Source organism: Curcuma longa, chromosome 3, assembly GCF_044706935.1.
Source record: "Curcuma longa cultivar G26 ecotype Majalengka, Jawa Barat chromosome 3, ITB_CL_G26_1.1, whole genome shotgun sequence".
NCBI lineage: Eukaryota > Viridiplantae > Streptophyta > Magnoliopsida > Zingiberales > Zingiberaceae > Curcuma > Curcuma longa.
The window spans coordinates 11,657,820-11,679,025 of NC_133863.1; the positions used below are offsets into that span (position 1 = coordinate 11,657,820).

The window sequence follows — 21,206 nt, forward strand, 5'->3', positions numbered from 1 at the left end:
GCCTCACTGAAGGCGTGAAGAGCAAATATAGGCAAATAAATAAATATAAGGCGAGGCCATGAACATTATGTAGGCAATGATTGTCGTCAAGTTGCATGTATTTGTAAGGATACATATTGCAAACCAAGTTAGTTTCATTTACTAATGTTCAAGCAACAAGCAACAAAATAGGGCACTTGTTCAAAGTAACATTGAAAAACAAGAGTGAAATTTCAAGGCTCATTTTGGACTGACATAGGATGAGCATTTGATCCTTCTATTTCTCTACACATTCTCTTCTTGATGATCTGTCTCGTCAAAAATCTCCTCCTAAAACAATTATCAAATCAGGAAAAAAAAACAAGCTTACAATTAGCAACTACAGCACCTGTGATAATCTTTGGTCATACCTGTAATAGTTCCTCAATGACATCCTCCATTGTGATTATCCCAATAGCCTCTTCTTCCTCGTTCAACCCCGGCAGAGGTTTGTCGTCGATCTGCAAAACATCAGCAGTGCCATCACGTGACCATTTCCGATGCCTACTGCCACCTCGGTTTGATTTCGAATTCGAAGGATAGCTCTTCAGCCGGCATATTGGGTTGGCAGCTCCTATCGAACTTTTCTCGCTAGGCTTATCACCATCTATGTCAACTCTCACATCTTGAATCCCCCATTGGAAAGTAAATACAAAGAACATCAGCAAAAACCAAATCAACATTCTCTTAATTTCTTTCGAAACAACAAAAGTAGTTCATCACCATTTTTGCTGTTGCTTTGTTCCTCTACCGTTGTTTGCTTCACAACCACTGCCATGTGACTATGACCCTTTTGGAAGTCATTCAAGATATCATACAGAGGCATGTTTTCATGAACCCTACAACTCGAAAAGGAGAAAATTAAATCTAACCGCAGCCGCAACAATCAATAAATTATGCTATGCTGGAATTTTTTTTTTGATTTTTTTTCCATTCATAAAATAAAGTGTTGACAGGGCATATGAAGCAACAAGATATCATATCCCTTTAATACTCTAAAATGGGGCTGTTGTGATTCAGCTATCCATTTCATGGAGTTGCGACTTTCCTAACATGGTGAACCTGAATAAACTCCTCCAACCAGTAGCAGTGTAAAGAATGATCTCCATCATGATATTTCTTTGTCCTAATGGTTATGTATAGTTATCTAAAACATTATCAATTGTAGCACATTCATTTGTGAGTCCTGCATAATTAAAAGAATATGCATCCAGGATCAAGTTAGAGTTATAGAGTACATGGTATTTATCAATTATCAGTGCCTCTGTAACCGACGAACAGAGGCCAGTCCGGTGTTTGACTTATAATTACATTGTAAGCTGAAATTTGTAAAACTATTATTTATTGTATCTGAACTTGAAAATAAATTTTAAATAACATATATTAATTTTTAAATATTAGTATATAAAATATAAGCCAAATGTTATTAATTCTGTTATCTTAAACCCAGTTCAATCAGTTAAACTAATTGAACCATTGGTGCAGATGTTTATTGTTTCGATCTCTAATTTGGTTTTAGAAATAGTAAGCCTCAAGCTAAAGCAAGCTGGAATAGCTCAGTTGGTTAGAGCGTGTGGCTGTTAACCACAAGGTCGGAGGTTCAAGCCCTCCTTCTAGCGATTTATTTTTTGAAAAAGAATTCTCAAATGATCTTCAAATATTACTCTATGAATTTCTCTATTAATATAGAGAATTATCAAAGTTATTGTTCAGAAATGCCTGAAAGAAAAACCAAACAATCATATTCAGAATATTTTCTACCTTGGAATCTTCCTAATTGTAACATTTTTAACAGGCACTTCGTCCTCTGGATGTATAGACAACAAATTCTTTACCTGAAATTGAATGAAGACATGAAAGATAAGTCAAACAAGAATCCTCTTCATACTTCCAATTCAAGAAAAGCACTAGATTGATAGTGGAAAAAAGAAGAATTTACCGCAATCATAATTAATTTAATTAAGACAATACAACAGTCAGATCCTCTTTTAATTTATCATACAATTCAAAGACTCAGTGCTGAGAATATGAGTTGATGTATTTTCCTACACAAACCAGTTAAACAAACATACCAGTATGAGTCCAATTATGTTAGTTGGTTTCCCGTGGTATACCGGAACTCTGCTATGCCCTGTCTCCATAATTTGATTCATCAAAAGCCTGAAACAAAATTATAACACAAATGATACTGACATAGAAATATAGCAAAACGCCGATATTTCCCATTGAGCAATCAATGGAGTGAAATTACCTATCAAGTTTTGCATTGATATCAATTGCAAAAGTTTGAGATATAGGAGTCATGGCATCCTTAGCCTTCTTCTCTGTAAGTTCCAATGCCCCTGCAATGATTGTGGTTTCGTCGCGAGTTAACTCTCCACCTTTTCCAGCCTGATTAGGAAATTAGATGATGCTGTTTAGGAAGTATTTCATTGTCAAAAAGAAGTAAACTACATTGTATTTTACTAGAAGAAAAACAACAATTGAGGTAGATTTGTCTCGTGTTACTAATAGGTTAAACTGACCTCATTTCCATGCAAACTAACAAGAGTTTTCAGTTCAGCTCTACGGAAGAGAGCCACGTGTTCATCTCCTAAGATGAAGTCCAAAAACTATAAATGACAAAGTTTAGTGATTGAAAATAATTTAAAAATTGTAGAAAGAAAAGCCATAAAATAACATTAATAACAGGAGATACTTTGCTAATCGGATATGCCACTGGAAAGCAGATCCACACAAGTAAACGAACTACTGGCACAACTGCTGCTCCGATGGCTAGACCATACCGAGAACAAACCGATTGAGGGATGATCTATATACATAACAACCATGGAAATTAATTAAGGCTAAATCAAAATGACTAAGCAACTCACCAAAGACTGGCTGCAAAATATACAACTTACCTCACCAAACAGGAGTATCAATGTCACTGAAATCAAAATGGCACCCCATGCTGTAACCAAACTGTCTAGGAATATAGGAAGTGCCTATTCAAAGGAAAATCTATATCAATGTTACATTAAAACTTGGAAAAGACAATAAAAATAAATAAAATTCAAACTTACTTCCATGGCTGCAGCATTGCAGATCAAAAGTGTACATAGCAACAAATGTTGTCTCCTTACCACTGGCAATATCTTTGCTGCCATAAAAGTGCACTAAGAGTCTTACTGAAGGCATGAATAGCAAATATAGGCAAATAAATAAAAGAGGAGGCCAAGTCATATTGTAGCTGATGTTGATTCTCAAATTGCATGTATCAAGTATTCCATAAGGGGCACACACACACACAGTTATTTCTTCAAATTCTCAAGATGAAACTTGAGTGCTTTGTATTTCTGCTAAGAAATTAAGATCAAACAGAATTAACAGTACAGTCCAATCATAAAAAAGACTGTTGTATGGGCAAGTGCATAAAGGAGAGAGTTCTATCCAAGGTTTAAAATATCGAAGTCCGGTACCGTAGTGTACCGTGCCGATATAGTTTCGATATTTTTAAAATATAAAATATATTAATTAAAATAAAAAATTTAATCTAAATATTTAAAAATAAAAAATAATTTTTTTATAATTTTATAGGTTTTAATAAAGCCTATTTAAATTATCCCAAATTATAACTTTGAATTATAGCTAAGAATTGATTATTAAAATCTAATTAAACCCTAAGTTAAAAAAAAAAAGACAAATCGCGGGCAACACCGCGTGATGGGCAAGTGCACTCCGGAGGCGTTGCTGAGCCCAGGCGACGCCTCCAAAGGCGTTCCTCGGTCGGAATTTCTATGCCGGGAGAGATACGGCATGAGATTTCAATCCTTGGTTCTATCTCGCAGCTCATAGTTAACAATTCTCATTTCTCATCTGTATTGTGGGAGCTAGTTAGCCCAGATCCGGCCTGAACTTACACTTGTAAGTAATGTATATTAGCTATTTGGAATTTCTATTTGGTAAGGGCTTGTTTATTTATTGGTAGGACCTCTAGAGAGCCTTTCTGGCACAGCCGATGGTCCAGTGGGTTTCTGATGAAGAGAGAGTTTCCTATACTATATCAAATTTGTTGCAACCAAGATACTATTACTAATTAGCTTGATTTCTCTTCAGCTACCCCTAGACTATTTTCTAAGGCCTGTCACTTTGCCAGATTGATAAACTCCAGCAGTCAGTTCTAGATATTCAATCTGAAGGGAACTTCATTTCAGCAGCCTAGAGATGGTCTAATAGTGATGAGCTCTCTATGTGCATGGCCCGCTTCATACAGTTTCACAGGGACTGAAGTGACATGTGGTTTCCTCTGATCTGAGAAGTTTTATTCATCATCAAGGTCAAAGTATTCACTTGGATGGTCTTACAAAATAACCTCAATACCAGGGATGTCTTCAGAAGGAAAAATTGTTTATTGCCGAAAATTTCTTGTGTTTTGTGTGCTTGGGACAACAACACCAGCGCCTATTCTTTCATTGTTCTTTTACTCAGGCAGGCTGAAGGATTTTTCACATCCTCTTGAGAGTACAATGAACCAGCACTTTTACTTTGGATCATTTAGGAGCAGCACTTGCGATCTTCATTGTTAACAGGATAAGCACAAAATTGGAGCAAAGGAATCCAACGAGAAAAGTTCAGATGAAAAGGCCATGCAAAAATAAAGAGAAAGATTCAGACAGGAAAATAAAGAAAGTTTTAGATACGTAAACCAAGAAAAACATAAAAATTATTCTCCCCTTCTATGCTGATAAATTATTGTACAGAGTCTATAAAATTAATATGTTGTATGTTTGGCAAACGACGATAAAGACTATTTACTCAAAATTATTTTCTTCATTCATCACCATCTCGTAGGCATATACTCCATCGTTATCATATTTAACGATTCACAACCAAGCTTCTGAGTCACGGATCTCTTGTTTAGCAGTTTATTGCTTCATATGTGCTATTCCCACAATCTCATTGCTTTGATTATTCTCTGTAGTTGTTCTGATAAATTGTAACCAGTTCAAAGTTCAATATGAAAATTCTGAAATGCAACTTTGTGCTCACCGAATTTTTCAAACACAGGAATGGACCGGTTTAGTTACTTGCTTTCATGCATTAATTACTCTATTCTACTGGTAACAAAGCCAGAAATTTCTTTCTATAGCAGTTAAAAGCGCAATATTTTACACAATCAATCATGAAAATTCCGGCAAGAAGAAACAATGCCTAAGAAAACCCTAGAATAGGAAACTTCATCAGGTAATTAGATAGTGACAACATAATCGATACATGATGAACTAAAACAGGACTAAATTAAGCTTATATTTACCCGCATGTTTGCGATCCTGGGGAGAACCGGACTTGGCGAGGACCTCGAGGTCGACGAGACTGAGCGACATCAAGCCGAGGGTGAGCCCGGACATGAGTCCCGCGAAGAGCACCAGAAAGACGATGATCAGTATGTGGATAAAGAAGTTGGGCTCGCAGCAGTGGTACTCCACCGCCATCCACTAAAAATCCAAACTCGACCTCGAATCGAGCAAAACCAAATGGCCGAAACTAGAGGACGAAAGAGGCGAAATGGGGGTTAGAAGATGGCACCAGAACAGAGCGTGACGAGTACAGGCCAGCTAAAAGGAAGCGATAAGATGCGATGCGAGGTTCGAAGCAAGTGGCGGAAAGTGGGAGAAGTGTGAGGGAGAAGGAATGGATGCTGGCAATGGAAGGGAAGGCTTCACAAGTAAAGTGGATAAAATAAGCTTCGGCCGGCACCGCCACTGCCACCGACGAAGCGGACCAGAGGCGAGTGGTCGCCGGAGAGCGACGAGTGGCGCTTCGCTTACCGACGTAGCTCGTAACCAGAAGTCCAACTAGCGGACGACCCGCCGACTTACCTGGCGAGAGATTGTAACTACACGAGGGGCCCACTGGTGACAGACTTCGAGAAACGAATAATGGGACGCGTGTCAACGCTCATTTATTGCATTATCCTGGGTGCTGTGCTTCGCATGTTTCTAGCTTGTTCTGGAAAACAGTTTGGCTACGCTGCGCGACGATTTCCTAGGCATGCGTGCGCGACAGTGAAACCACGATCCGTTGATCGACAAGACCTTTAATCTTGACCGTCCAAATGATTACAATTCATAGTTCGAACACGCCGATTCACGGTTCAATTCACGCTTCGCGACTGTTCGAGATTATTATATTAAAAATTTAAAATTTATTAAAAAAAAATCACTTGGGCCCATCCGATGGCTGATTTAGTCAAACTAAGAAAACGACTACTAAATTCCGAAATCACATCTGACCACTATCAGAACCAAAATCCAATGTCAGACGGTGCGCCGGCGAGTGGGCCGTCAATCGAGCCCGGGGCAGCGAATCCGATGCCCGAACGGCATGACACCGACGATTGAACGACGACAACAACTGGGGGTCACCGGTGTCACACCTACGGATCGCGTAAATACAAGGGTGTCGCGCACGAATCGCGTAAATGCACAACGAAAAACTACCCGTGGTCAGAATCACAAAATAAAATAATTATCCTTTAATTTTATTTTCATTTAAAGAAATAAAAGAATATCCTATAAAAACTATCAAAAGTATTTTTTATTTTATTTTTTTTCTCTTAACAAAAGAAGAAAAAGAGGACTTCATATAGTTAGTTCTTGTTCATAAGAAAGAAAGAAAAAAAAAATGAAGGCTTCATACTAGAGAAACTCTACATGAATAAGAACTCGTGAGAAAGTAACACATTGTTTTCGGCACATTCTTGTAGATATCTCCTGGTTACAAACAAGGTGCAATTCGGGCATGCCAACACGTCGATCTTATGTGCTAACTGAGGTGATCTCGAAAAGATAAAACATCCTTCCTACACCTTCGACTATCTTGCTTAGATTGTATCCCTCGATATGGGCAGCCTACACATTTTGTATTTGCACAAGAAAATATAGGAGTTACCCTCGAACATGCGAAGATCTTCTGCGTTGAAGGTAGATCGGAGTTCGTCTTTCACTGCCGCTTAGCTAATGTTTTCTTCAGTCCTCGCAAAATCTTTCCAAACCAAATCATATTCATGATAAACAATGAAATGGGGACCAGAAAAGCTAGGATGTAGCCAATTGTGTGCATCTGCTTAACCTGTTATGGATAAGGAACGAGTGTTGATAAAATTGTGTTTACGATGATGGCACTATGAATTGGTATTGTGGCATACCTGATCGTAGTGCAGGTAAACATGGTAGAACAAGTAGATGAACAACAGGATTCTTGCAACCTGCAATCAAGAATGTTCAAGTTATACTTGATTGTAAAACAAATGGGGGTCGATGAAAAATGCTTACATTCTCTAACTCAAAAAGATACTAATGTATGCTTGTCAAGTTTTGTAATTGAGCAAGTTCTTTTGTTCAATGATTGAGAGTGACTCAATAATTTATAGGATACTCATCATGAAAAACTTTGATGAATATGATTCTAGCCATGTTTTCAAGAGGTATGAATATGATTCTAGATTATCTTAATGTTTGTAGAAAAGAAAATTAACAGGGAGCTTACAAGCCATGCGAAGAACATAGCAACACCATTAAGGAGATATGCACTAGATCTTTTCATTCCTACTGTATCAAGGAACCTACAGAAGAAAAGAGAAAAAAAGTTAAAAATTTAACATTTTATTTTTATCAGTTGTTGAAGTGCTTAAATAACATCTGCAACCATACCATCGTAAATTTATCCCAGGGGTGGTGGTCTCAGAAATGAGGACCATAAAAGTGTATAGCTGTCCTTCCCCAAACAATGCTGAGTAAGATATCGCAATTATAGATAACGAGTGATGGAGAACCTAAAAAATTAGGATACAGATCTCAATTATATTCCATACATATTATTCCCCAGATTGACCAGCAGACTGCTTAGCAGATTTTGTTTTGAATAGTCAAGAAGAAGAGTGTTTAGAGCTTAAATGAAGATGGAAAAATAATGAAGTTTCAAGTGAGTAATTAACTAATTACATATTCCATTCCACCGAGCGAAGGATAAAGCCAGAATAGCATGGCAAGGTCAGTGATGAAGTACCCAACAGAAACCTGTTAAAGATATGGGTCATACAGTCAAATTGAAATAAGAAAATTAGGTGGTAATCTATGTGAATGTGCTAAGATTTCACCCCCAATGTAAAAGTGGAAAGATTTGAACTTCGGAATGTAATTAGGCCCTCAGCACGGTCAGAAAATAGATCTGAGAAGAATACTAAATATAATGACATCGATGTAATAAAAACGGCATGGGCACTGGACATTCCCCTGCAAAAGTGGTTCAAATTAATACTGACATCTAGAGGAAGATGTATGCAAGTATATGATGCCTCACCTGTTGTTCCATTCAATCCGTTGGATCTTTGTAAGGGAGGCAAAGCCCTTAAAGTAAAACGAACTTATCAACTGGGAAAAATCATAAGCCTGAGGAAAAACACAAGAGTAGATGATCAAATTCCACTGTTATGCCTCATGAAACATCAACCAATAACAAAGAAACAATGTTAATCATACATGAAGCTGTTATGCCTCATGAAACATCAACCAATAACAAAGAAACAATGTTAATCATACATGAAGCAAAGGAACCAAGATATTAAAAGATAATAATATCATAATCATACTTTAGATATATTACCATAGGTACATTTATAATATATGCCAAAAAAGATACCCCAAGGCTTGTTACATCAAAGATAAAGGACGTTGAAGTGTTTATACTTGGTCAAAAAAAAAAACTTTTTTCTAAAAATTGCACAGGCAATGGTGCAGAGGATACAAGAGATCTTTAAAATAATTTTCAGAAGTTTTACCTCCAACTTATATCCAAAATTTTAGAAAGCTCTTCTGTTATCTTTCTATTCCATGAAATATGCAGGAATTAACTAAAGTTTAGCATTTTGATTTGACATTTCAAACTATCAATTACTTCATGACTTGGTCTTCTTTTCTGATGTAAATTAAGTTTCTTATTATTTTATCTAAAATCCATTTAACCTCAAGCTTTGGCGTTGTTGCTGGTTTTTAACAGCTACAGGAACCTTCAGGCGAAGTGGCTGGTGCAGATCTTCTGTAGGGTAGCTGAAGTCGGATGAATAAATCACTGGAGGACTACCAAATGAGCCAAGTCCCTAGCAAGTTCTTAATGGCTTTGGTGGGCTGAGATCGAACTGTGGTTCATCCAAGGTCTGGTCCAATGGAAACAGCTCATTTCCCTCAGATGAGCAGATGAGATTCAGTCAAGAAAAGGCTGGGCAGGGTAGAGGAACCAAGTCCTGCACCTTTAACCCAAGTGAAGTCGCTATAATCCCAAGGTGAGGTCACTGTAATCCCAGGTGAGATCACTATAATCCCAAGCTGAGTCATTGTAATTACTGTAATCGGTAGTTTGAGGTAGAAATTTTCCCTCCCCTTCTTGGTTAATATGTGGTTGTATTTATAGGGATCGATCTGTGTTCACATTATTAGAAGTTGACACATCTTCTAGTTTCAGCTATCGTGGGTTGGCATGGATCAGCAGGTCACAAGCTTCTGTGGGTCTACCTGCCTCAGAAAGGAAAAGGGGACACATTTCCTGTTCTGATTGGCCAATGAAGTGGGGTAAATACCCAGGCATATTAAAGGGATGGTAAATGTGCATTAAGTTTTTCAAATAAAGACAAGTCCCACTAAGTTGAAGCTCAAATCGACAATCATTTTAATATTAGTCGTACTTGGATACTTGCTTCGGTTTTATAAAGTTATAATGAACAGAAAAGTTTGTAAGATCTATAACATCTTAGATCTTTGTGTCTTAAATCCAGAAGAAATGGCAAAGTTGCTAGAGTGAAATCTAACAAGAACCAAAAATTGACACCCAAGCTACAAGAAAGCTCGTAATAATTGCTAGTCTATGGGACGAACAAACTAACTAGCAGGCTGCTGATGTATAAGCAGATGCTTGGAAAACCTTTTCAGCTTTCTTATTCTCAAGAGATCCTTTATGGCTTACATACTCTCTTTTATTTTTCAAATAAAAAACAAATTCTTGCAGCAATTATAATTTCCTGGGTAAGAAAACAACTAGGAAAAATTCAAAACACTTTTGGCAATTGAAAATTTACAGTGGTAAGAAAGGGGAAAAAAAGAAGAAGAGCACAATAGAGTCTATTCAATTGGTCATCGAATTGACTCTCAAATAACACAATCTTACTAAACCATCTCAGTAATTACTCTTATATATAGACTACAGATATATAATGTTGCCCAAAAAATTATGCACATTAAGTGAATGGAAAAACATGTTGGGAAATTTTTAAATAAATGAGCCTACACATATCAATTGACATTATGTGTCTCATTTGACATGGGCATTAATATGTTGAACTTTATTATTTTAGTTTATTTTTCTAATGGGCCAAAATAAAATAAAATCCTATAGATATATAGATTGAGGTTCCCAGTGTAACCATTATTCTATCTTAATTCACATCATTTTGAGGCTTTCTCTATAAGGAAAGTTTAGATGTGAAAATCAGTCAGCCCATCTTCTGTGTCTACATGAATTCATGAATCCAGGTATGCTTCCAATAAATTTTTCCCAATGATCTAACATGCAATCCTGATTCTGGCAATGGTAATTTTCATCAAATCATAGTTTCTTTGCTTACAAAAGATAATGATGACATTTTCTTTATTTCATCAGACATCAGGCAAATATTGGCAAAATGAAAACCAAATGTTGGTTTTCTCAGTTCTTATTCAATCGCTCATACAAACTTAAACTTAGTTACTTAAATGTTGCTGTAATTTAATCTGAAACAACATCTTGGTGTCAATCTTCAAGACTTCAACCAAAATAGAGCTTTTAAATTCAATTTCTTACCATTTTTCTTTCTGAAAAACATTCCATAGTCAATATGGCAAGTCATTAATAGATACCAGTAGACTACTAGAAATTCACCTCTTTATCAAGATCATGTATTCTAGTTCACCATACCATCTGGTCGTATATCTTTTATGTTACAACAATAACCAAGCCTTATCCCACTAGATAGGGTCGGCTAATATCTTTTATGTTAAAAACATATAATACATATATCATTATTTTATTTTACTTTTCTCATTCCCTACAAGTTATCTCAAATAACTGCAACGAAATTACACAGTTAATAATATTTAATAAATATAAAATTGAGATTGGACATACCATTTTACACATAAAAATGCCACAAAGTACAGAGGTATATGGGATAAATGGATCTGCTAGCAAGTAATCTTTAACAAGGATCTCAGCCTGGTACCTGTACGACTCCATTGCCAAGAGGAGTTATGAAACCTTGCAGTGAGAAATGTAACTTACTTTAGTTCATGGAAAGAAAAAAAATCTTAAATTACAAAAGACAACAAATAATGAGATTTAAATCTTTTAATAGAGCCACCAATCAAATGTGTTATGAAACCTTGCAGTGAGAAATGTACCCTACTCTAGTTCATGGAAAGAAAAAAAAATCTTAAATTACAAAAGACAATAAATAATGAGATTTAAATCTTTTAATAGAGCCACCAATCAAATGTGTCATCTCAACAGAGAGCCTTTTTCATGCACATCAAGTGGAATAACTCACTAAAAATTTTCACGTTCTAAAGGACATGAGAATTTAATCATAGTTTCATGCTTATGTTTATCGAATATAGCTAAGCTTTAGTGAACTGACTTATCTATTTGAAACGGCATTCATAAAATAACTGTGTGGTGTGCCCCATCAAATTAATCCTATAATCTATGACCTTCTAAATATTTATGCATCTAAAAATTTGAGCAACAAATCCTTTGTTTGAGTTACTTGGTAGCACTCAAGCACAATGCTGAAAAAGGTCAGATACAAATCCATACTATTAATTTTCCTTAGATTGTCATATCATGATTCTCTAATGAAAACCTTGTTGTAAAGGTTGAATATCAGTATCCAAGCATACTGGATAGTGTAGACCATTGGTACAATACCTGTACATGTCAATTATCAATTATTTAAGATAGTTTACCAGACATAGTGAATGGCCCTATCTTAAATTGACCTTTACAGTGTGGATATTAGTTTGCATAATCTTCTGATTGGGGTTCAACAGCCATAATAGAACACACTTTGAGCAATAGCTAGATCATCTCTTTTTATCTTCTAACCTAATATTTTTCACACTTTTAACTCCAGAAAACTCTAGAATTTTTCACTGAAGATTTCATGTAAATGTTGTCATAAGGTCAGCTCATGCTTTCTCTACTGAAACAGAACACATGGCTTCTACAGACAACTTAATAATTGATGAAACAGCCATGCCGAGATCATGTCACTCAACTTTAGTCCATGTATGCAGGCAAACATCTAATACAATGCTTCAAAGGTGGGCCTAAATTCTGAAAGGTGCAATACAGAAGAGACTTTTAACATGCGACTTATGTAGATGAGTGGAACTAAATTTTAGCTTTTTCAGCCTTGTGGAAAATATATGAATTTATTATTTTTCTCTAACTCAAAAAAGCTGCTCTCCAAACGAATTTGATCATCTGAACAGTGAAAAGACAGAGCACAATAAAAGGATCCGCTTATTGAAAGGTCTCATTCCAAAGACAACAAGCTGAAATTTGACTCATCCAGTAATTATTCTAACACAATTTTTTTCTTTTAAAAAAAAAACAGTTTCTCAAGCAAGCGTGCATCAAAAGACGGTATTCAGTCAAAAAGCTGTTAGTAGAAAGCCATACATCAGTAAACAGACTCAATCCTATGCCTGGAAAAGCCCTAATGTGTGACAGAGGGGTTCAAACATCTAAGTAGCTTCAATTTTCATTACGACTTCCGAACTACCGGTATGACATACAGCAGCAGTCCGACCCGAGATTGCACAATATACGAAAGCACAAATTTTTCTGACACGGGAGCAAAGAAATCGACCAGAAAAGGCATCCTCGCACAAGAAAGACCAAGAAAAAGAAGAAGAAAACATAGAGAAGCAGAAACTACGATTGGCAAAAAGGCAAAATACCTCAAAAACAATGCGGAGCGGCGACCGCGCGTAATCGATCAACGTGATCTTCCAGATCTATCGCGCTATTGGTCCTTCTAGCGCCTGGAGATTGCTGCTCAAATGTGCGATGAGGAGGAAAGAGAGACAGAGATTACGACGGAAGGGTTTGGTTAGGAGACGATCGAAACAGACGAAGAAGCTCCAAATAAATAAAATTGTAAATGAATAATCAGTGGATGAACATGCCCTTTTATTTTATTTTATTTTATTTTATTATTTTTAAATAAAAACATAATGATTAATTAATTTTATTGAGAAAAAAGAAAACTTTTTATTCTAAAATTTTTTAAAAAAATAAAACTAATTAGAATATATTTTGATTCTTATATATAAAATAAGAATTAAATTTAATTATAATTTGCGTTAATGAATGATTAGTTTGAAAGAGCGTTAGTTAGTCTCTTTCATATGTACTATAAAAAATTGGACAAAAAAAAAGAAATATAGACATTTGAAGGAATAATTTAGTGGCATTAATGAATTTCATTAAATATGGCATTAATTCTAAGCGAATAACTTCTAGAACTTAAAAGAAAAAGATTAAGGTGAGTTTAATTAGTTGGTGACATTGCTTTTTAACTTAACACTTTTATTTTTTTCATATAATTTAAAACAAGTTGAATAATAGACGGTGTAATACTTGAAATACAAGTTGTGATTAAAGAGAGAAATATAGAAGTATTTTTTTTTCTTTTATTTTTTTAAAAATTAATTGTTAAATTTAATATGGACTTTAATATTTTTAATAAACATTAATAATTGAAATTGTTAAAAAAATTAAAATTATGATTATATGTTAGCTGATTAAATGCTTATATTAATTTAGAAGTTTTTTAATGAATATTTAAAATATTTTTTATCTTGACAATAAAAAATGTGAAAATCAATATGTTAATTGATTTTATAAAAAATCAAAAAACATATTCCTTAATTTATTTAAAATGCTTATGTTGATTAATTTAAAAACATAAAATATTAAGTGAGGTGATAATCTGATAATATCCCCGATATTGTTATTAAATTAAAAATACACATACTTTTTTTAACTAAAAGTCAACTCTATATTTATTAAAAAGTTTATCACTATTTAGTAATAAAATTACATAAGATATACAGTCCGCAATCTATTATATATCCACAAATGATTAAAGGTCAACGTGGACTTTAAAAAGGAGACATAGATACATATCTACCAAGGTTCACTATTTCAATTGTGTGTCATAAATGGATTGTATTGTTTGCCTCAATAAAAATTTATCATAATAATAAAATTTTTAAAAATAATTTTTAGAAATTTTTATTTTAATAAAATAATAATCTAATATAATAAATGTAGAACACAAAAGAATATATGGTGATGTTATATTTGTTCATGGTTTTATCGATCATCATCTATAATCTACACTTGTTTCTATTGTATTTCAACAAAAAATGGGATTGCCTTGGGCTCAACTACCGATCTACCACCATAAATATTGTCATAACTCATCAATTACGATCACAATTAATGGATGCAATTAAGTCGGAGGTCCACACACAAGACCTCATAAAAAAGATCATTTATGAGGTGACACGTGTCGTGCTATAAATTTTACAATATTAATATTATTTACTATAGTTAAAATAGCATTTAACTTTGCTAGCTAGAAGGAAAATTGATAACACCTACTATGTGGAATATTATTAGTTATTTCAATATATTATATTAGATAAATTACTACTTTGGTTAGGTGAGAAAGTTTTAATATCGAAAATTTAACTATAGTTCCTACAATTTGTATCCGCTTTGCTTATAACTATTCCAATCTAAAATATTTTAATTAAATTTTGTATAGTAATATAGAATGTTCTTTTGGCATTTTTTTAGAATAAAATTCTTTTGATTTTTATCCTTAATTAATTTATGATTGCACACAAATTTGACTGAAAAAGTTTAGAAAGGATGAAAAGGATAAGTTTGAAAATTTCAAGGACTACTATAACAATTTTAAAACTTTTAAGAGATGTAAAAAAAAATAAATTGTGTAGTAAAATATAAAAAAAAACACATCTAATCGCTAGAAGGAGGGCTTGAACCTCCGACCTTGTGGTTAACAGCCACACGCTCTAACCAACTGAGCTATTCCAGCTTATCCGAAAAGCTTTTGAAATATAAAAATAATACGTTTTAAAATTTCAACAATTTCAAAACTTTAAAGAGATGTTAAAAAAAGAAAATTGTGTAGTTTAATATTAAAAAAACACGTCTCGTCGCTAGAAGGAGGGCTTGAACCTCCGACCTTGTGGTTAACAGCCACACGCTCTAACCAACTGAGCTATTCCAGCTCATTACTTATGTCTGTTAAATTTTTATTAATTGTTTATTATACAATATGATATCAAAAGTACCATAACTATTTTTAAAGAGTGCATTTTTGTTTAGACATGAATTCATATTTACTCATTGCATGAACAAAAAGATTAGTACTATTCGTGCTCCATTTGATACAAAATATAATGAATCAACAAAAAAAGTTTCGACTCAAACAGAACTCCACAAGTATTACATTTTCATGAGTCTCAGAACGAATCAAGAACTATACAGGCTTCCAAGCTGAAAGAGTCCCTTCATCAGAGTAAACAAAATGAAAACATGCTGCTTTGCAGCATAGTTCTTACGGTACAATACAATACACAACATTCAATATAAATTAAGACCCTACGACGCGATGAAGATCTCTACAATGGCCCTTGTACCTACAAAGGAGTGACGAAATCCATACTAGTTGCCCATCAGGTGATCGAACCCTCCTGGTTGAAGAGATGCCACCAGGTTAGTGTTGGACACATTGTGTAGTAGTTGTGTAAGCCAACGACGGGTTGCTGGGTCGTCCTGCAAAATAAGAAAGCGCCATGGTTAAGGCTGATGGAAGGAACATAAAGGATTAGGATTTGATCTTTTGCTAATTGGGTAAGCTTTCGAAATAACAGTTAACTTGCCGACTCATGCACGAGGAGTGTTTTCTGTGGATGACTTAGTTTTTCTAGTACTTACCCGAAGACAGTTGTTGAATGTTCCATCTTTCAGCATCTCCGGGAGACAACCGCGCAGTGCTCCACACGCCCTGCAAATAAGGGGAACAGAGATACAGAGCAGGCATTAGTAAACACAAAATCATGATGTTAATAGTCCTCTAATGGTTTGTAAAACAGACCTTTGATTATCCGACAGCCTCAGGTAACATCTGATTATGTGCTTAAGCAACCTTGTAGAAGGTTGGTCAGCTAGTGACACAACCATGTTGCCTAAAACGCTGCCGACAGCGAAGAACCGCTCTGCAGTGGCACATATATACCGAAGGCCTACATCGTCCAACAAGATCTTCTGAACAATGAATGTCGCCACCTAATAAAAAATGGAGGCAGCAAAATTAATTATCTGAGATGATAGAATAATATTTTATACCCAGAAATGACCTAAGGACAATAACAGACATCACAGCTTAGAAATGAGTTACATATTGAGTGATCGACAAGATAAAAAATTTTATCAATGCTAAGAATTTAGATATAAAGATGATGGCATTAGGAAGACACAAGCAAATGGTCCAATCAATAAGCATACACATTCATATGGAAAATGGTATAGTTGCAGCAGGAGAAAACTAATGTGAAGTCCAGAATTACAGATGCGAAAATGGAATTGTATATCACGCACTGTTTTTGAGAGTTCACTCCCCATCTCCATGGTGCGTAGACACAAAGGAATTATTTCAGTCTGGAGAAGAAAGCTGATGACCTCGGTATCGTCAACCTACAAAGTTAGGAAATCCATGTTCGTAATTCATTATTTGAACATCTAAAGATAAGAGAATAATACATTATTAAAGGGGAACAACATCACTATCAATAAGGAGATAACAGATATTCACCTAGTTTAGGTACAAAATAATATAAAGCTGTCTTTTAAATTAAATTTCTTATCCTGTCAGGCAAATTATGCTGCAAGCATCCATGGATTTCAGATAGTTCAGCATTTTGATAACACATTTAGGTGCATGGCTCTGATCATTAAGTTTGCTTTCATTTTCAAGAATATTTCCTTCTGTGAGCTTGCCTTTGCCTAGTTCTCAGTCAAGTTTAAAAAAAATTATGATGAAACTTCTATAGTTCAATGACCCAATGTCATCAATTTGTCTAAGTTATTTGTAGTATCTTATTGATTACTCTCAAGACTGTGAAGGTAGCCAGCCACATGATATGGTCCATAGAAAATCAAATCTGTCGGCCATTAGTTTGGTGGTCAATGCAATATTCATTTCCGTGACAATTGTCAATCATGCACAAAGCTATAGTAAAAGAGTTCATGAAATATTAACCTTCACAAGTGCTCCAATAACTCCCAAGCTGGTAAGCCTCAAGTACTCAAATGGCCTCGTCTTACTTGTCGTATTCAAAAATGGATACAGATAAAGAGGTATATGTGCTGTCAAAAAATAAACACGTTAAACTGCAGAAAAATAAAAAGGAAATAATTGTGATCATATTGACAAAGGGCACGGGACGTAAAAGAACTTCCTCGAACCTCAATTTAAAATTGATTCAGATAACAACACCAAAGGTTCATACAATGTGATAGTATCGAAAGAACTAAACAAAACAATTCATTTTAATATGCAATAACACCAAATTATAAAAAATGTTCATGGAGAGTAGCTATTTTATGCTTACATCTCGTTTCATTCTAGTGTTACATATTCATAATTTTCCATCTTTATTTTAACTATGGATGGTCAGAAACAAGCAAAGCCAATTCTTAAAAAAAAACCAAGCTGATCCAAATGATAATACCTATCTGGCAAACTATGTGTGCAAAACCTACTATTAGTCGAAAGGAAATAGAGGAACAGAAATGCAATGAGCAGATATACATATATAATTTTCTGTCAAATCTCAAAGGTGATCAGTAGGATAACTATTATAACATTGTACTTGCAACTTTTTTGGCTCAAAAGGTTGCTACATTGCCAGTACCTTAGAAGGTTGCTTCACTGAGCAAGCAGCATTTCCTAAATCTTCTTGTGCATGCAGTCATGAATGCAAAAGTATCCTAACTAATATAGTAACATACTCTTGTTAAAGGTCAATATTACAATATTGTTTGGCCCACTTGCCATGCTCAGATTAAGGAAAATTTGGTTTGGTAGAGATTCATTAACATTTCACTGGCTATCTTACTCAAGTTTCCCAGATTTGAACCCATTTTGGGGGAAAACAACAATCAAATCCTTGAAGAAAGCGTATGCATTATAGTATAGAATTATCAACCTAACATTATCATACCAACAGTAGATAGAAATGCTAATAAAAATTATGACAATATGACCACCAAGCCTTTTATAAAATCATAAAATTATCAACCGTTACAATCAAACATACACATTAATTAATGAAAACTTCATGATAATAAGCAACTTACCATTCAGAAAAAGAATCCGTGTATCCGGATGTGATGCAACACACTGGAAAATTATGGTTAAAGGAAAGTGATCAGCTTCCAGCAAATAACAAAGCACCAAAGGAAATTAATGCTTATGCAATATCATAACAAATAAATCTTCAGCTACAAGATTATACATAGCATTCATCAATTGAATTAAAATCCTAATCTTTACAAAGAAAATCTTATTTAAATCTGTGAGCTTCTGAAAGTTTGTGTGTGGCAATGGCAAACTTTGAAACCAAAGCAATGTCAAATGTGCATTTCTCAAACTAAAGACTTAATTTCCTAAAGCTTTGTCTCAAGGAGTTTTTTGCAGCTCTGTACCCTGCCAAAATGAGCTTCAAATGCATTATCATGCAAATTTTGATCCTTAGCTATCTAAACAATTACAAATCACTGAAGCATAATACACATTAGGGATTGAATAATATTCAGCCAAAGACGGAAAGATTAGGACCTAATTGGTTAGAGAAAATTCCTATTGAGTTTGGTTTTTCAAATGGGCTATCTGGCCAAGAGGGAGAACCAATAAAAATATCCCTCGCTTAAAGTACTAGCTGAAGTGTTGACTTAGTCACTCAAGTTACAAAGGAGGTAATCCAATATCCTATCTTCCAGCTCATTTGGCTATCAGGAATAAGAAAATTAGAAAAAGAATAAAAAAATAAAAATAAAAAAAATAATTCCAATGACACTTTCCCTTCTCCTTTGGAGGAAATTGCGGGACAAAAAGAAAAGCCTAAGAAATCTTTCCTCCTTTTGGCGGATTTGGCAAAAAAGTCATTGTTTGCATGAAATGGAATTCAAATCTAACCTAAAAAATTTGAAACTATTTTTTCCTCATATCTATTTTTGATATATATATATATATCAAAAATATATATATATATGTATATTATAATTTTAACAAATAAAATTTTGAAATTTGAGTTTCTCTTTTTCATTCCTTCCCTCCAAGGAAACCAAACTTAGGGAAAGATTTCCTAATCTAGTTCCAATGAATTTTTCTTCCTATCCCTTTCTTTCCCTTCTTGTTTCCTTGTATGAAACAAGACAGATTTTCAAACAAAGGATTTGGTGCACTTATGTGTGAGCAACTAACCTGGAGAAGAGCAAGAGCATTGCAAACTCGATTTGAAGCTCCTGGTGACAATGTTGGCGGTGAAAGTGCAGGATATATTGAAACTATCTCCTGCAAAGATATTGACAATTTGTCATAGATAACTGATCAAATTTGAGTGATATCTAGCAACCAAATTGAAAAAAGGGCCAATATCACAAAGATTAACATACTATCTGAACAAAAATTTATAATTGCTAGAGTAATGCTTAGACTTAAAAGGGCACCCCGTTGCACGAAGCTCCCGCCAATGCAGGGTCCTAGAAAAGGGTAGGATCACATTGAGTCTATTGTACGCAGTTTTACCCTGCATTGCAAGAGGATGTTTCTGCGACTCGAACCCATGATCATAAGGTCACACGGCAATAACTTTACCGTTGCACCAAGACTCCCTTTCAATATTTAGACTTAAAAATCAACAAAAAAATATCTCCAATTATAATATAATACTACAAGTACAACATGATTGAATGGAAATATCTAACAAACTAGTTCTCTTTTAGATGATGAAACAATCAGAAATCCCATACCTCTATGCAACTAGCAATTGTGAATGGATGAAAGAAAATATAGTAATATGAAAAAAATCAATACTGGATTGAATTGACATTACACATATGGCGATCTATTTTAGCCATCCAAAAATAACTTGCACGAACAGAACTTTGCATGTCAACATACTAAAAATGAGGTCGAAACATACCTGAAGAAGTATTGCAATGGTGCCATAAGAATGCCACAATAAGGGAGCCAAATCTTGAAATATATCCCTTTTCTGAAAGGAAAATTTCAAAGAGTATGCTGATTACTTTCTCATACAAGAAACAGACTCATCTGAAACAAGTTTAGACCAGAGAAACCAATAATAATATGTTTTAAGATTGCCTAAAATGTTTCAACAGATCTCTAAAAAAAGACATGAGTGACCATTCAAAAAATGAATACACCAGCCATAATAACAAATTGGTTGGAATAACGTATGATCAATTAAATTGACAGGCGTGAAAACATATGTTTAAATTTGGAGGTTGTTAGAAAAGGAAACTTCTAATCCGTCCATTAAGAAAGGATAATGTATTATAGGAAATTCCTAATTTACAAGCAAAGCATTAAAAGGTGGCCTAAGTGACCACCAAAATCATATGTAGCACGAGACTCCGCATATAGCATATGTCCCCCATATACAGTGGGCTCAGTATACTAGACAAGGTGGTTTATGCTGCTCACATATACAGACCCAAAACTCAGAAACTTTGGCTCAGTTGAATTGATTTGGGTTTGAGTATCCTAAGCAATACTAGTCCTATTTTCTTCTCATATGATGAGGGATTGTATGATGCTTTTCTTGTCATCAAAGGATAGTTCTTGTGATTGTAAAACACTTTAAAGCTATATTTTGATGTGGAAAATTGTGAAATACTCGTATTCAAGTGTTCAATCACATGCATGTTAGTTATATGATATGATCTCGATTAACCACATGCACAATCCGTGTGCTTTTTTCAAAACCTTG

General features: G+C 34.6%; 3 protein-coding genes and 3 non-coding genes across 6 annotated transcripts; 1 reads left to right on the forward strand and 5 right to left on the reverse strand.

Moving 5' to 3' along the window:
• Positions 1-117: 117 nt before the first annotated feature.
• Positions 118-5,746, reverse strand: LOC141823321 (DUF21 domain-containing protein At2g14520-like). The gene is made up of 11 exons (XM_074710593.1): positions 5,315-5,746; positions 3,084-3,160; positions 2,922-3,005; positions 2,717-2,830; positions 2,544-2,630; positions 2,270-2,409; positions 2,091-2,178; positions 1,780-1,853; positions 742-857; positions 390-643; positions 118-309 (listed from the first exon to the last, which is right to left on the reverse strand). Exons 1-11 carry the CDS (start codon positions 5,490-5,492, stop codon positions 265-267), a joined length of 1,257 nt encoding a protein of 418 aa, XP_074566694.1. The 5' UTR covers positions 5,493-5,746; the 3' UTR covers positions 118-264.
• Positions 1,564-1,637, forward strand: TRNAN-GUU (transfer RNA asparagine (anticodon GUU)). Its single transcript has one exon. It is a non-coding gene; the product is annotated as a tRNA-Asn (tRNA).
• Positions 5,747-6,699: 953 nt separating the features above from the next.
• Positions 6,700-13,216, reverse strand: LOC141824245 (uncharacterized). Its single transcript, XM_074711495.1, has 9 exons — positions 13,050-13,216; positions 11,215-11,343; positions 8,362-8,450; positions 8,159-8,294; positions 8,004-8,078; positions 7,713-7,834; positions 7,549-7,624; positions 7,208-7,267; positions 6,700-7,131 (listed from the first exon to the last, which is right to left on the reverse strand). Exons 2-9 carry the CDS (start codon positions 11,320-11,322, stop codon positions 7,003-7,005), a joined length of 795 nt encoding a protein of 264 aa, XP_074567596.1. The 5' UTR covers positions 11,323-11,343; positions 13,050-13,216; the 3' UTR covers positions 6,700-7,002.
• Positions 13,217-15,146: 1,930 nt separating this feature from the next.
• On the reverse strand, positions 15,147-15,220 carry TRNAN-GUU (transfer RNA asparagine (anticodon GUU)). Its single transcript has one exon. It is a non-coding gene; the product is annotated as a tRNA-Asn (tRNA).
• A 122-nt stretch (positions 15,221-15,342) lies between these two features.
• Positions 15,343-15,416, reverse strand: TRNAN-GUU (transfer RNA asparagine (anticodon GUU)). Its single transcript has one exon. It is a non-coding gene; the product is annotated as a tRNA-Asn (tRNA).
• A 172-nt stretch (positions 15,417-15,588) lies between these two features.
• LOC141824246 (uncharacterized) lies at positions 15,589-20,468 on the reverse strand (the record flags this gene model as incomplete). The annotated part of the gene is given in 8 exon segments (XM_074711496.1): positions 15,589-15,963; positions 16,126-16,195; positions 16,286-16,476; positions 16,789-16,884; positions 17,450-17,556; positions 18,550-18,592; positions 19,676-19,765; positions 20,397-20,468. Coding segments are annotated over 8 exon segments (780 nt in total), but the record flags the coding sequence as incomplete, so codon positions are not given.
• Positions 20,469-21,206: the final 738 nt, after the last annotated feature.

What these genes read in the sequence shown, in the direction of transcription:
- LOC141823321 (XM_074710593.1), bottom strand. Translation starts at nt 5,492, where the DNA reads ATGGCGGTGGAGTACCACTGCTGCGAGCCCAACTTCTTTATCCACATA. An exon ending in ATCAATGCAAAACTTGATAG is followed by an intron (nt 2,179 to 2,269) that starts GTAATTTCACTC and finishes ATTTTGTTTCAG; the next exon opens with GCTTTTGATGAATCAAATTA. An exon ending in TCATTGAGGAACTATTACAG is followed by an intron (nt 310 to 389) that starts GTATGACCAAAG and finishes TAATTGTTTTAG; the next exon opens with GAGGAGATTTTTGACGAGAC.
- LOC141824245 (XM_074711495.1), bottom strand. Translation starts at nt 11,322, where the DNA reads ATGGAGTCGTACAGGTACCAGGCTGAGATCCTTGTTAAAGATTACTTG. An exon ending in GCATTTTTATGTGTAAAATG is followed by an intron (nt 8,451 to 11,214) that starts GTATGTCCAATC and finishes GTTTTTCCTCAG; the next exon opens with GCTTATGATTTTTCCCAGTT. An exon ending in CGGATTGAATGGAACAACAG is followed by an intron (nt 8,295 to 8,361) that starts GTGAGGCATCAT and finishes CCACTTTTGCAG; the next exon opens with GGGAATGTCCAGTGCCCATG.